At 34.6% G+C, this 16181-nt stretch overlaps 1 protein-coding gene across 6 annotated transcripts in view; it reads right to left on the bottom strand.

The window, feature by feature from the left end:
- Positions 1–699: 699 nt before the first annotated feature.
- LOC113826847 (protein DOP1A) overlaps positions 700–16181 on the bottom strand; it is a 30148-nt gene continuing 14666 nt past the window's right edge. For 4 of the 6 annotated variants that reach the window (XM_070129548.1, XM_070129550.1, XM_070129546.1 and 1 more), the window contains 12 exons: positions 13729–16021; positions 13274–13507; positions 12847–13068; positions 12580–12706; positions 12254–12407; positions 11601–11812; positions 11327–11479; positions 10138–10333; positions 9692–9706; positions 5698–5865; positions 5304–5439; positions 700–5204 (listed from right to left, as the gene is read on the bottom strand). In XM_070129548.1, coding sequence (XP_069985649.1) covers positions 4899–5204; positions 5304–5439; positions 5698–5865; positions 9692–9706; positions 10138–10333; positions 11327–11479; positions 11601–11812; positions 12254–12407; positions 12580–12706; positions 12847–13068; positions 13274–13507; positions 13729–16021 — 4216 coding nt within the window. In that variant the 3' untranslated portion in view covers positions 700–4898. Of the gene's footprint in view, positions 5205–5303; positions 5440–5697; positions 5866–9681; positions 9707–10137; positions 10334–11326; positions 11480–11600; positions 11813–12253; positions 12408–12579; positions 12707–12846; positions 13069–13273; positions 13508–13728; positions 16022–16181 lie in introns of those variants that run through there. The other 2 variants (XM_070129547.1, XM_070129551.1) reach the window with 2 other exon arrangements.

The following is a 16181-nucleotide window of genomic DNA, read 5'->3' as shown; positions in this document are numbered from 1 at the left end:
CGGATCTCTACACTGGAAGAGCCAAAGGGGCACCACTAAAGGACTGTGCTCAGGTCTTAATGCTTTTGTTATTAGTTTTGCTACATTATACCATTATCAAGTTTATTTGTAATTATAATGTACTAATACCCTCTTCATGATTATCATTATTCTCACTTTTATCATCTTCTCTATCATATCTTGTCACTATGAATGTTCCCATTACCAATATCATTTTACTAGTTCTGCATTCATCATTATTAGTAATCACTCATAATTCTGAAACTATTGTCTTTGAAACTTTTTTGACATTAATAATGGTAACGATGATGGTAATGGTGATAAGGATTAGGGGAATGATAATGATAATACTAATATACATAATTTTCATAATCATAACAGCAATAAATATAACAATTACCATTTTCTTTATGATCAGAATTGTTAGATTATGTTATTAATAGTTGTCAGGATGTTCTTATTTGCTGCCGTGGATCACTTTCTGATATGTACTTTACTTATAATCCCACAAAAATTTACTGAATGTACATAATTGCATTTCTTTTCACATGTTGGTTATTGCCATAATTAAGAAATTGGCTATAATGTTATGACTTCCTCTCCCTCAGTGATTCATCAAGAGATATTAGACCATTTCTTTTCACAAAGAATAACATTAAGAGCTATTCACATTCAAAAAGGTTTAAAGATAACAAAATGTAAATTTTCAACATTATCACATTTTATTTCTTGTATGACAATACATGTAAAATATACTTATTATCACATTATCCCATCACCAGTCTTAGCCATACATCAATCTTCTGCAGGAATAAACATCATTCTTTTATATATATATATATATAGAAAGAAGAAAAAAGTATCATATATATATCATAGCATAATAAAATAAACAAAACTTGCATACTAAAATATGACAGAAGTCTTGAAGTCACGCTTATCAGAAAGCCACACTCTTAATTTTGAAGGGTTGCACTCTGCAAGATCAGAAGACGTTTCCATGGCCAATTTACAGGTAATCATTTTCAAATTCTCATATCTGTGTTGCATTCAGTAACATAAAACTTCACTGACACTAACTACTGATAAAAAATAAATGTAGGTGAGTTTGACCCGAGATTTTTAAAAAGGAATATATACTGTTTATACATAGTACACATAAAATGAACAATTCATGTAAAGCATGTAAATGTTTATGGTTACATTTTTTGCTCAGTCAACTGCTAAGGCATTTTGTTTATGGAAATACTGTAAATAAATGGGAGGTCAACATTCTTTGCATTTCAGAATATCAAACTGATTCCTTTTAGTCATAATTATTATAATTATGAAACCACATGATATAAATTCACATCTCACAAGGATCATACATGTTATCACTTATACATTACACTATCAACTTGAATGATTTTCATTCTGATTTTTCTACTTTGATTACTTTGTACTGATCATTGTATGATCAGACTTATGTATACCTATGGCATGTATACAATCAAACAAACCAATCTCAAATCAAAAGATTATATATGAGAAGAAGTAAAACATAAAAGTAAGAGTAAATCTAACAATAGGAAACTATTGCTGTGTATTTACATGGTACAATAAGAAATCAATAAAATGTAAGATGCACTTTTAGAACAGTGTTCATAACAAAATAATTCTGTATGGCAAATAAAAATGAAAGCCTCTCAACAGCACTCCCATTTATTCATGAAATCAGTTCTGAAGGCTGTAAAAAATCAAACAAAACTTTTCTTACATGACCAAGAAATGCAAAGACCTAACACTGCAAGTGAAATACTCTTCACTAATTTGTTATGTGGTACCTAATAGTATGTTACCTGATGAAATATCTTACAGATTAACCATGTAATCAGATCCAGGAATATAGGGTACTATATATATATACGTAACAAACATATCTAAAACTGGTACCTCTGCCTATTTACAAATTAGAATAAATACATAATAAAGAGCAAATTAAATTAATAAACACCTAATTTTTGTAAGATATCAGATCATAAGTCAGTTTCATACTTGCTATATATTGCACAAACAGCAAAAATGGATTTTGTATAAAAGAAAATCTGACTTTCACCTAACTGGTACAATATGCCTGAGGCAGAATAATCCCAATGTTAGTTTCCTTATTGCAGTAACCTAAGCCCTTTAATGCACTTAAATATCTATGTCCTACCTGTAACAAATTGCACATGTCTGCATTTATGAATATTTACACAATCAATGTTTGTAGTTTTAAGAATAAATAAACTATTGAGTTCTAGTAATACAGTAACAATAAACATATATGTGACATAACCAAGGGAACCCTAGTACTGTATCATTTTACATCACACACTCTGGAAGAGGATCTTTTAATGAGCTTATAACCAAATTTGTTAAAATGAAAACTCACCTAACATTTTTTTTTACAAAATATTCTATCTTTAAAGATTTGTGTTCATATATCTATAATACCAATCAATATAGGTGATTCATCTGCCATACCAGCAGAGGAAAAAAATATTTCATATGATTTGGCATTGAATCCTACTTGCAGGATATGGGATAAGAACATGATACATATAAAGTACAAGAAAGAATACACTAAAAAAAGACATAATAGGACCAAAGAAACCTGAAAGTGCTTAGATAGATAATGAGGAACAGTAGCAATCCTAACTCAAATGTACATCTCTTGGGATATAACTGTTAATCTCTAGTGAAAATATCATTTCCTGGAATGATATGTACAAGGAATATAGCTATCATCTTACATAAACATCATTAATAAGCTTTAATGTGAAGATACTTTATTGCATATCTGAAAATTATTTGGCATGTACATACTATACATACTTTCAAGCAAGATCATACTATCAAGAGCAATAAAACAAGAAATAAAATTATCATCTACATCTCTTCATCAAGTGCTGACTAGGATGAAACACACACACAAAAGTACTTGAAAATCTCACCAACAGTAACAAGAACTTTAAAGAGAAAAAAAAGAAAGAAAAAAATGCCAACCATCAATAAACTTCAGTCTCCTTTAGGGTAACAGTTGGGCCTTTGGTGGGTGTAGTATTATGAATGAAAGGCCACTTGGAGAAAGGAAAGGTTAATGTGAACCAGGAAGATACACAAGATCCTTTTTCAAAATCATGTTAAACATACATAAAAAATTATTATCTGGGGATTAAGTAAAATATAGAAAAAAAATCCTAAAAGGCCCCCCAACTCAAATAAATTTGTGACAGTTTTTACTGACATGCTGCACTGATTCCATGACAATCCATAATTTGATTCATATCTAATAGTTACACATTATAAATTGAAGTTACTGTCAGCATCATAGTAATAAAGTACTTTTTCTTAAAATCAGAAAGTGGATCAGCTTAACAGTAGATGCAGAAAAAAATGTAAATCCTGTAAGTACAGAAGGTCCAGTAAATGAAAAATATATTCTATATTCACATGAATTATGACCCACATCTAGGTCATGATTTATCTATTTCTAAAGAAACCAACTTTTGAAAACTTGATTTTTCAATATTATTTTTTAATCATGTCTGTGTACACAAAACCAGACTATGATTTTCCATTCACATCCTAGAAAAAAAAGTTTCACATCTCAACGATCCTCCCAAAAACTGCTTACAATTAGTACTAAAAGACATCTGTGCAGCTAATCAGTTATTGATAAGGCACCTGGTCATCAAAAGTCTCTTTCTGAAGCTCACAGCCAAATACAACACAAGCTCAAAATAAAAATGCAATAAAATGTAAGCCCATTCTGACAACACTCACACAAAAAATTTGCAAACTGATATTAAAGGAAATCCACAAAGTCTATATACATTCCTCTTCTTTATCATTCTCTGCAAATGAAGGTACTGTGTTCATGCATGACAACTGTCAGCATGGATTCCATAACTAACATCAAGTAGAAATGGCTACATTATGTTTTCCATAAAATTTCCTTTCTCACATGTCATGCCTATTTCTTTGAAAACAATTATTGTCTTTATTTCTATGACAACTAAAAGAAAAAAAAAAAGTCTTTTACAGTGTTTAAAACTGAGCTCACCATAATGTGATAGTGTTTAGACAGTTATTGTATTGTGCTTTCCCATTTCTTCAGCCTACATATCTGCATCAGAATCTGCAGATAAAATGTATGAGATATTAGCTGCTGCCATTTAGAATGCACTTTATTTCTAGTTATTTTTTCTCTTTGCATGAAAGCATATGTTTATATGTCAACAACTGTATTCTACAAAGAGTTAAAACTGATAGGAATCCTATCATTATACATATCCATTTTGTATCAAGCAATGCTCTCTTCAGATTGCTCTGAATATTAAACTACAGTTACAAGCATATATTTTTGCCTTTAGTGGTGTTTATACTGGTACGTTTCTATGTGTAACTGGATATGTGTAGAAATGTATGGGTACATTTGTGTATATTTAGTAGAATATAAATAAGCAATTCTATGTTGACACCTAAGGAGAGAAGATATTATGTATAGATATATGTGCGTATCATATACATGTACTATTTTTTAAATTATAGTTTCTTCTTACAAGAATTATCTATAAAGGCCTAAAGAATAAAATAAAATTTGGATGTAATATTGAGCCAGTCTCTAATATATGCTTTTCTTTAGAACATAACTTTGATACATAATAACATCATCTATGGGATTTAGCTATTCAAAAATCAAACAATAACAAATTTCATGTACAAATATTATATCTATTGTTTTTTGTGAGTTCACTTAACTGGCATAAAAAAAGCAAACAAAAGATAACATAGTGACCAGACAAGTATTTATACAAAGACATACAGCAACACCACATACTAATTCAGAATAAGACATCCTAGGAAAAAGCCTACGAAGGAAGGGGTTCCAGGAAATCTCGCTCAATGACAGCCTCTATGTGTGCTAGGCTGGAGTTGGGGGTGGCTGAAGTGCCTGAGACAGATGAAGGCCCTGAACTAGGCAAGGATGTGGAGGAGGGGAATGATGAAAGGATCCCTGGGGGAGATTGTCCGATTGTGGCTGCTGCCGGTGTGAATGATGGTGATGTGAGGGTGTTGAAGAAGGGCTGCAGATCTAGAAGGGTTGATATACTGGACATCTTCAGCAGCAGTTCCCCAGGACGGTGTTCCAGCATTTTATTCTTTCCACTTCCAGGCTGAAATAATAGGTTGAAAATCTGTCCTGTCCTAATACCTATAAATTTACAAATAACTTTGCATGAAAGATACTCAAAAAAAGTTAAAGTTTTTCTCACCTTATCTGCCATAAGTTTTGCAATTCTTGCAATATGAGGGACAAAATCACAACTTTTCAGTAGGATGTTACCAGCTCCTTCAGTCTTCTCTTCCACGTCAGTTGTTGGAACTGGTCCAACAAAAGCCCATCGGTACCTTTAAATTTAAATTTTGATGATATACACACCTTACCGAATCAGAACCAGGTAATTATCAATATTTCATCACAGAAAGATTTTATAAGAAGAGAGGTATAGGCCTTTGTTATTCCTGAAAAAGGAGCACTGAGGCAGGAAATATTGGGAGCCACTTTTCTAAAAAGAAGAGAATACAAAAGAAGAAAAAAATCTGTGTTGATTCTGTGCAAGGATTCATCTTCTCAAGCACTACCTGATTGTGTTGATGGCTACTCACATTTGGAATTGTGGCAGATGCTGGGCTGGAAGGGCAAGCATCAAATCCAACAGCTTACATGCTGCTAGGTACAAGGTCAACCATGCAGGATGGTTGTGAGCATTTAGTCCATTCTGAGAGCTAAAAACCCATGAAGAATCTAAGGTAGAAAGGCGCTTCAGGTGTGAACTGGAAGAAACAGAAGCGAGATTAATTCTCAGTTTTGCAATGAGGAAATCACATGAACAAACAACACTGATGTCTGAAACTAAAAGAAAGGAAAAAAGGAAAATAAATAAAAGATTATAACATACTTTAATTTTTTATATTATGAGAGGGGAATTAATTTCCTTTATTTTGGGATTATCTCACATGAAATTATCTTTATCAGTTCATAAGAAATCAATATCACTTTATCAAAATTATCAACATTCAAAAATTACCAGTAATCTTAATATCTTAAACTGTACAAAGCTAGCGCAGTTGGCTTTAGCATATATCCTTACACTGATATAATCAACAGATTCAATATGACAAAGCATAAAGACGGAAGTCACATAAATTAGAAAAGCTGATACCCCCTAAAATTCTATGACAATCCCAAACAATAACATATGAATCAACATACAATACATCATTATAGTTTAATTTCCAATAACATTTCATAGCAAACTACTGGCCCCATGTCCCTGTAGCTAGGGAGTCTTTCTTATCATTCTGATTTACATATCTTTGAAACTGGTAGGTAAAAATGGTGTGAATTCTATACTGGAATCAGTAATGTATATTAACAGATTTCATATTAGCACTAAATAATGCTATTTCTTTCTATATCTCTCATGCTTGTAGCCAAAAACGGTACAAAAATTATGGTGAAACCAGCACTGTATATCAAGAGGGGTTATATTCCCTTGCAGTGATTACAGTTTTCTTGTACAAGAAATAATAAACTTAACTATATAGCAAATGCAAATGGGGATATGACTGCGCATAGTAGGATATTCAATTATGCATCTTTTGCATACTTTTAAAATCTCAGGCAAATCAATATATATTTTGGGAGATAAAAAACAATTAATGAAGAAATTTACTTTCTTTTTTTACTTTGAATTCTCTTTGAAGTAATATCATTAGCATGTGTACCACCTACAGCAATAGGTCTAGAACTTCAAAAGGGACTCTTTTAAGTGGACTAATTGGGGATTGAACCAAACTAAAAATGAACCTTAAAACAGACTGAAAAATAAATAAATAACAGAAAATGGAAGAAAAAAGAGATAGAGAGAACCATGAAAGCAATAGGTAGGATATGCTTGTTTCTGCTTAGCTGCTTTGGTTGAGCTGCATTTAATGTCAAAAGTAACTGAGTGATAAAGTCTTGGCAATGAGATAGCATGGGCTGTTTTTGCTTTAAAGCTCTGGAGGGAAATATTAGTTTGCTTCCTATATAAACACTTGTTCATCGATCCCTTTGAATTTCTTTTCTTCGTTTTTCTAATTTGAGATTATATATGGTATCAATTGCCGTAAAACAATGTCTACATTTCTTTCTTCAAAATAATTTTTCAAAACGATTTAACAATATAAGAATGCACCCATCTCCTTTTATAGTTCACTGAATAAATTTAAATCATCATAAGGCTTCTAGTTCCCTTTACATGAATAAAAATATTCAGAAAAATATGAATAGCCCTACTCATGAAAAATGTTTGTACAAAATACTCATGTTCTAAGTTGCATGCATGTGCTTGCACACCAAGCCAACCCTAACCCCTCGATGCAATTGGTTTTCTATACCATATGACTTGCAAAGACAATGACAGAACTTGCTTTGGTGAGAAATACCTAATACTGATTTTACAGATCAAAATATAGATTACTTGAACACATTCCCTGGAATTAGTATCGACTGCAGTAATTTCCTTCGTGTAACTGGCAATTCTATGAGTGACGAAATATCATCTTGAGTTAGTTTTAGAAGACTACAGCTGCCTTAGCCATTTCAATACTGCAGTCTGTAACTTTGTGAGGAACTTTATGTAAATTTTGGTGGGCCTACCTCAACAGTGGCATTCTAGAGCACTTATTTAACCAGACTGGCTGTTAAGTCACATGATGCAAACTTTTAAAATGGTGCAGTGTTGTTAACCCACTAACGATGGGTGTCCCATATATGAGACACCCGAAAAAATAAGCATTGCCGGGCGTCCCACCAATGTGACGCTATATCGCGGCTCGTGCTCTGATGCAGCAGCGGGCCGCAGTCGGTGGGCAGACAGATTCCAGGGCAGCGCCGCTTTTGATTTTGTAGCTGCCCAGAATCTTTTCTTTTCGGCTTCAAAATATAACAGCGTTAATGAGTTAATGATTTTTTTTATTCTTATATATTTTGATATAAACTTCTTTTATTCAGAAGGGAAAATCATCCAGTGTTTCACAGGGTTAAAAGCATTTCCCGATCTGAATGCAAGCAATTAACCAACGATCAACATGACAGAGCTTTTTCAAAAATTGGTAGCTTGGTCAAATTGGAGACTAGTTGCATGCAAGTCCATTTCACTTACACCATGTACTAGGCTTTGACTGGGCTTGGTTGGCTACATCCTCGAATATGAGCAAAAATAGCAGTATAATTTTTTATCTATTTTAAAGTTAAAACAGACTAGTCTTTCCTTAGAAGCCTGTGTATCCTCATTTTTCTTCAACACCCAAGCAGAATGTGCACTGTGGAGACACAGTAGCAGCTGTTCTGAATAATTAATTAAGAATATCTAACATGGCATTCTTATTTCTTGCCACATATGGTTACAAACGCACAACTTAGAAATACAATAATCAATGGCAAAGACATATAGTACCTAAAATGAAATGAAGTTCCACATAGAAAAGCAACAACTGATATCACAAATACATAATTATCTTGCATACCTAATAAAATTTCACGTAAATTTCACATCTAAAATAAATAAAACCACTGTTTATAATAAGGTACAAATAACAGACACAAAATAAAATCTACATTTCCATTCAAATGTGCAGAAGATTCATCCAACTACTGATAATGTTGGAACCTTTGGGGAAAAAACATTGTGCATACAGAATAAAAACAGAAATGTCATTTGAGGAAGAAAATGAGAAATGTGTGTACTGTATACTAGGAAGTCTTTTGATAGTATTAAATGTAGTTAAAGATTATCTACTCCTAGAATATTAATTCTTATACATCATATATGATTAATCTCCAAGATACAATCTATATGAAAATATCAAATTGTACATGCATTTCTAAATAAGATTTTGCATTGTCATATTAGATTAGTCTGTATTCATGCTATGGTGCTAACATGCTTTGTAAATTTTTGTTATTTAATTAAAATAATCCTAGCAAATACATACATTTTCTAAAAAGCTTATGGGTGAAAATTGGGTTTATCCAATTTCTGATTTTATTATCACTTGCAAAAACAGAATTTTATCATTACATAATTTTTAATAGTGAAGATACCAATTTAACCTGAATCTTATAACAATATATTATCTATATATCTTTTAACAAAAGAAAAACCTGGTTTGGATTAAATACTTTCTATATATATATGTATATATATGTATATATATGTATATATATGTATATATATGTATATATATATATATATATATATATATATATATATATATATATATATATATATATATATATATATATATATATATATATATATAAATATACACACACAAGAACACATTTGTAATAAATATATAAAATAAATACCTTAACTACCAAGACAAATAACTATGTCTGACATACAAGACGCCTACCTTTGACTAAAAATCATCATCAACATGAGACAGTGAAAGCAAAGAAATACCAATCATTCACCACAGGAGTCAGGCAAAAGTTAATTAACTATAAAGTATCTGAGCACAGCAGCAACTGGATATGAATGAACGAGCAGATGCATAGTTGCAAGACCAGCCTACTGGAGGAGACTATCCTGTATCTACCAGTTATTACCTGCCCCCTTTCTTGCTGTACGGTCACCAACGCACCACCACCATCAACAAACGCAGGTGAGGGAAGAGATATATATAATATTATACACTGCACTGTCTCTAAGCACAGAGAGTCCTCTAGAAGCCTGTATGCAGTAGAGGAAATCTTAAAAAGTAATTATTATCAAATGTATAGATTGAAATTTATTTCTGCAGGTTGTCTGTTTTGTGAAACTTCTTTGCAGTTTCACATTTTTTTTACATCTACTTACAAAGTGAACAGTGTGGTGACTGGCTACCTTTGTAATTGTTGTGCTTTTCATTACTTCTACAAAAAACAAAGCCTTTGCACCAATATTCATAAATCAACCAAACTTAATTTTTGTGCTGCATTAAACGGTGCATTATTACTTAAAGGCTTGCTAATTTCCAACCTCATTCACCAAGAATTCCAAACTCACATCATACCTGAACTGTTCTGTGTCAGTAGCTAGTTCTTGTTCCATCATGAGGAACACCTGCACCAGTTCTGTTATGATTACAGGCCACAGTGAGGTCACACCACGTGGGGACATCCTCAGGAGAAGGACACGGAAGCACAGTAGCACTTGGGCCACGAGGGAGGGCACCACTTGGCCTAACCGGGTCACTTCGGCCAAACGTTCTAGAATTCAGGGATGTTCAGCATTTAAGTGTATTTCATGTAGAGACTTCATAGTTTATTTTTATATCAAAATATATTTCTTTAAGTACTCATTTCAACTCATCACCCTCACACATTTAAAACTAATTGGTATTTCACATTTCTCTTCAAAATATGTTCATTAGCTGTAAAATAAATTGGGGAATATTACTACAAAATAGTAAGTCTATGTGTCATTGGCTGATTTACCCTTTCCTTGAATTTTTAGGATTTCCCCCCCCAATACTATTAATACCAATGATGTTATCATTGTTGTTGACATCATGATTATCATAATGTTGTTAGTAATATCAATTACAATGAAGAAATAAGAAAGAATCTTTCCTAAACTAAAGGAAAAGGGTCAACAAGTCAGATAGGCTGGACTAGTAATTGACTCCTTGGCGACTGAGCATTTGTGGAGCCTTCTGAATATATAGAAATAAGCAAAAAGAAACAATTGCCAGAAATGAAGTACAGAATGTGTTATTCTATCAGTTTTGGATTTTTTCCCCTTAAAGGTGAGAAGGTTGTGACTATCCCTATTTTTTTCTAATCTTATGTTTCTAGGTTGAGATTTGGTGCATGTGTATATACATGTGCTTGTCTATAGTACAAATATAGTGTATCTACTTTGTCTGTCTGTAATGCATTACTCTCCCTTATGTAACCCTTTTTATACAATGCTCATAATCTGTTATCTACATCTTTTCTTTGTTATCTAACACTGACCTCCACCATACTGACTTTTCAAACTATGTGAAGTTATAAACAAAGTTTAATTGTAGAAGCTGGTAATCAGGATTCCCACCCCATTCCTAACTCTTGTATGGGAAAATAAGACACATCATCATACATTTTCTCATCGGAAAACTTTCTATGGCACATATCCCAGTTAAATAATGGGGGTCACTTGTATACTGATAAACAAAAGATATACATACGAAAATTCAACAACTGTAAACTATCCCTTACCTTGGATATCTGGTATGTGTCGCATGTATTGATCAGTCTCTGAGCAGAAGATGGTGAAAGCCAGCCTCTTCAGCAATCCTGCTCTAATTTCATATTCTGACTCCTTACTAGAGAAGAGACTTAGTGATCCTCCTTGGGACATGGATACACGAGCTGGAAAGGGAATCATATCAGTCACAGTCAAAATAATATTTTTCCAGAAGAAAACAACTGACACACATCTCGTTTCTTTTAATTCTGGTTAGTTAATCATCATACATTATTCTTTACTTACTCAATAATTCCTTGAACACAGTTTTGTCATGTGTGCAAAGAAAATCTACAATAGTCCGCCAATATGTCAGTATAGGTGGAAGCATCATGAATGCTTGTGGGTCAAGGAGAAGATCAATAACATCTCGTCTCCAAGCTCGGAGAGTGTACTGGTAACCCGACAGCGATGACAGTAACTGAGAACATGCAGCAAATGCAGGCATGTTTGACCGCCTATAAAAAAGTCAAGAAGTGCAATTAATTTTTATGTATGTATGCATATGGAAATAAAGAAACACAGGCTGACTGAAAAACATACTGCATTTGCTCTAATGGTACTTTTTAACTTTTGCATTACAAATGACAACTCATCAAAAATTCAAAACTCTAAAAAAGAAAAGAATGAGTAATTACTAGGGCCTACAATGAGCTTGGAATAATTCCATAAGATTTTAAGATTTCAGAAATTCACATAAATCTTGTACAGTATTTAATGTTGTCCTTAGGTTGGCCCTGGCATGAGCCAATAGTGCAGCTCTTACCTGAACTTATACTAATAAAACAAGAAAAATAAGTAACCTATAACAAATTCTTCTGTCTCTTTATTATGAATAACAAGTATGCAGACAAACTAAGAGCTGGCTAAAAGTATTGGATAACAAAAGGAATACTTACGTATGGTTACGCAGATATGGAACAACATTAGCCATGATGTTTGTAAGCAGAGGAACAACCTTGTCCTTCTCCTCACTAACATACAGTACATCTAGTAGAGGGGCTAATAATTCTGCAAGGACACTTAGTGCTGCTACACTGTATGCTGAGGCATCTGAAAATAAAGAAAAAATATTTCCTCCAAAATGTATTTATTTGTTTTTCAAGGATACTTACTAAACAACAAAAAATAAATAAATTGACAAAAAATCAGAGATACATCACAGATGTCAAAATTTCTATATAAGAGTAAATAATCTTTCATACAAATCTGATTTTCCTCTCACCATTCATACCATCCTTCTTTTCTGTTGTATCAGTCTTGACTGTAAGGTTTCGTCTTAACCATGTAGTAGCCTCAAGACAGGAACCTGCGATGCTACTACAGCACTCTAGCAACTTGCCAGATACTTCCTGAAACACAATTTTCACTGTTATTACATAACAGGTTAAAATTAAGTGCATAGAACACCATGAGTCCAGCATATGATGCTAAAGTTGCTTTTACTTACACTGCCTACATTACTATATAAATTTAGCAAGGATAAACTAACCTGAAGTTCCTTCATATCTTTCTTTTCCTGAGGGGCAGCAGCTCTCTGAACAAATTCATTCAGTGTTGCTAGGAGAACCAATTGGGCAGGGGGTGACAAACCAATAGTTCCTTCTTTCACCATAGTCAAAAGCGGTCCCCAGCATTCACCAAGTTGTGACCCTGGACATTGTTGAACATACACATAGAACACTTGCAGGACACTAACTTCCAATGGCAGACCCTGTAAATTCAAATAAATAAATTATCAAAAACAACATAATTGGCAATATCAGCAAATCACATAAATTATATTTTACTTTCAAAATTACATCATTCATGCTGCTTATTTCACATGCCATTTGTTTCCAAACACTTGCAGGGATGAATCAAATAAGCAAATGCAAATCTAATTGTCAAACCCTTTAAAAAAATAAAAGGCAACTTACCTGCTGAGCACCATCAACAATTGGTGGTTGTTTCACCACCTGTTTGACAGTCGCTACTAGTGTGTGTAGAGGTAACACTCGTAGCAATGACATCATCTCTACAAGAGCCAACTGGTGTGGGCTTCCACTCCACAGTAGACCTCCTACACCACTTTGTTTGTTGTTGATGTTAGAATCATTGTTGACAGCAGCATTACTGCCTGCTCTGAAAGCTGATGCAGCAATGCCGACCCCCTGTAATAAAGTAATTTATTAATTACACTACCTGACAATTCATTATTCAACACCTGTATATTACTGAATCTTGAGTGTATTGAATTTTCCAGTGTATATTACACTTATTACATACTAAATAATAGAAACTGCTTTACAGTTAAACAACTTAAATTTTAAAAAGCAAATTACAATAAATCATTACAACAATAAATCACAAAGAAATCAACATATAAATTTACCTGCCAAACAACACTGATAGCTGCAAGAAGATGTGGTGTCTGGTGGTGACAGATGGGTGATAAGAGTTCAACAATATGTTGTCTGACAGCCCTTCTACTGCCAAGTACAAAGGCTGAATCCTGGTCCTGTCCTGTAGCCACCCATAAAGCCAGTAGGGCTGAAATGATTCTTGGCAGATGGCAGAGGAGGGTATGACGAGCACAAGCAGTTGGGTCTAATCCACTGCTGTCTACTGGAGCATCAAGGATTTCACCCACTGGAGAAAATACATGTAGCAGATTGTACAATATCTGCCCTGCAGTCTGGCCTGAAGGAGGTGCTGAAGATGCAGGAAGAGATGATGATGACCCAAAAGCAGGTGACTGTGCTGGATCTAAGAGGCAATAATGTACTATAGTTGTAAGACTTTGCAGAAGGATAAGTGTATAGTCAGGTGGAGCATGTGGTGCTACAGCACCTGGCAGATAATAGTGGGCCATTCCTTCCAGTAGTTCACATACATGGTATGTTACAAGTAAACTGTTATTAGGGAGTGAGGGGCCCATATGAGACAGTGCTGCTGTGAAAAGGTGCAACCAAGATCCATGTAAATGTCGAAGATGATGCTGTTTTAGTGCTACAGTGATAACCTCCATGAACATGGGCTGTGCTGGAATTGGCTGACCAGGTTGATACTTAGTGGTGCTGAAGCCAGTATACTTCATGCTGACACTTGGTGGATCTCTCACCACTGCACCCTCCAGTCTATCTGCAGCCAGTGTGTCTTCTAAGCGGATGAGAGCCAGAGTCAAGTCCATCACTCGAGCTAGGTAGGTTTCCAAGCGATGTACAGCACCAATGTGGTTGAGCGATCCACAGTTGTATTCTTGGACTTCTTCAGTAAAAGTACGTGTTTCCTGGGATGACGGACGTTTGTGATCTGTAACCACTGATGTACTCGCGCTGGTCATGGCATGCACAGATGACAGTAGACAGTGAAGCACACACTTCTGAACTTTGCATTTACTGAGTAGATCTGTAATATATGGGGTGAAACCCCTAGGAGCATCTGTGACTAATGGTGACAAATGTGTGAAGACTAGGACTAGAACCTCAGCTGATGCCACTTGCACTTCCTGGTTATCTCGTAGATGTTCATCCCGAAGACGGAGATGAGGAAGGCACGGATAATAAGAACGCAAGTAATAAAGGCATACTGTGATAACTACCTGAAGATACATGGTAGACCGAAACTGACTGACCATCTCTGACACATTTCCACCATCAAACCCATCACCAAAAACGGATCTGCGATGTCTGGCTAACAGTACAATAAGCGGTGAAGTTGACTGTAGTGTACTAATGCTGGTTGATGCTAGAGTTAGGAGGGATAACTTTGGTTGTGCTTCAATGATATTTCTAATCAGTGACAATCCATTTGAACACTGTCCGCTATCAACCACCTGAGTGTAAAGGAGCATGTGAGAGTGAAATGGATGCCTTGTTAACTCTGGCACAGTTCCATCACTTACTACAGATTGCGATATTGTATCCTGTTCACTAGACCCATCACTTTCAGGATACTTGTATCGTGAAGTCACAACAGCATCTATCACCTCCTCAAGAAGACTCTGAACCATCTGTGTTGGTGTCCAATTTTCATCATCTGAATCTTTGCTACTTGAAGCTGTTGATTCACTTGTAACTTGTTCAGGTATCACTGTAGTTGAAAGCTTCTGATAGCTGCCATTTTGGATTCTAACTGCATTGGAAAGGTTTGTTGGCTTGTTCATCTTGGCCAGATCTTCCATGTCTATCCATGGATGCTGAGTGAAAGGATTTACCATAAGGGATATTGATGCTTGCAGCTGGGGCTGCTCATGACTAGAAGGCAGTTCAAACTCTGTAAAGTTTGCATTGTGTGTGACAATCTTCTTGCTGTCTTTGGAGATTGAAGTAAATGCTAATATATGTTTGGCTGGGACAGGCACGTGTTTTCCCTTCCCCTGACTCTCTCTTCCTTCCTTGCTCACATGGTACATGACCTCTCCTCCTTCAGAGCTGATGGCATAGATCTGTGACTCCTCAAGGGATAATTTGTGACCTTGGCCTTGCTGGACAGGAGGCAACTTCTCAATGTTCACATGCTGTACACTGACTCTACGGGTATGTGGGTGCAGCAGTAATACCAGGATTGGGTCTATAAGCCGAGCAGTGTCACTCCTTTGAAGAGTTGTAGCAAGCCATGCATGTGCAAGGCTACGCTCAATGCCACTATCCCCTCGAAGACGCTCAACCATCAGGTAGAGACATCTGTAATGGGATCAGTATATTACATCCATAACTGTAAACATTCTTATACGTACTTTTATGTAACTATATATATATAAATACTTTTCTAATACTTAAGTTGGGAAGTTACTGTATATATAATAAAACAATTGAATGTTTAATGCACAGGATGGACAAGCTT

This window comes from Penaeus vannamei, chromosome 14 (genome assembly GCF_042767895.1).
Source record: "Penaeus vannamei isolate JL-2024 chromosome 14, ASM4276789v1, whole genome shotgun sequence".
Lineage (NCBI taxonomy): Eukaryota > Metazoa > Arthropoda > Malacostraca > Decapoda > Penaeidae > Penaeus > Penaeus vannamei.
Note: the sequence above shows the minus strand (reverse complement) of the source record. Positions and strands in the feature narration are given on the sequence as shown.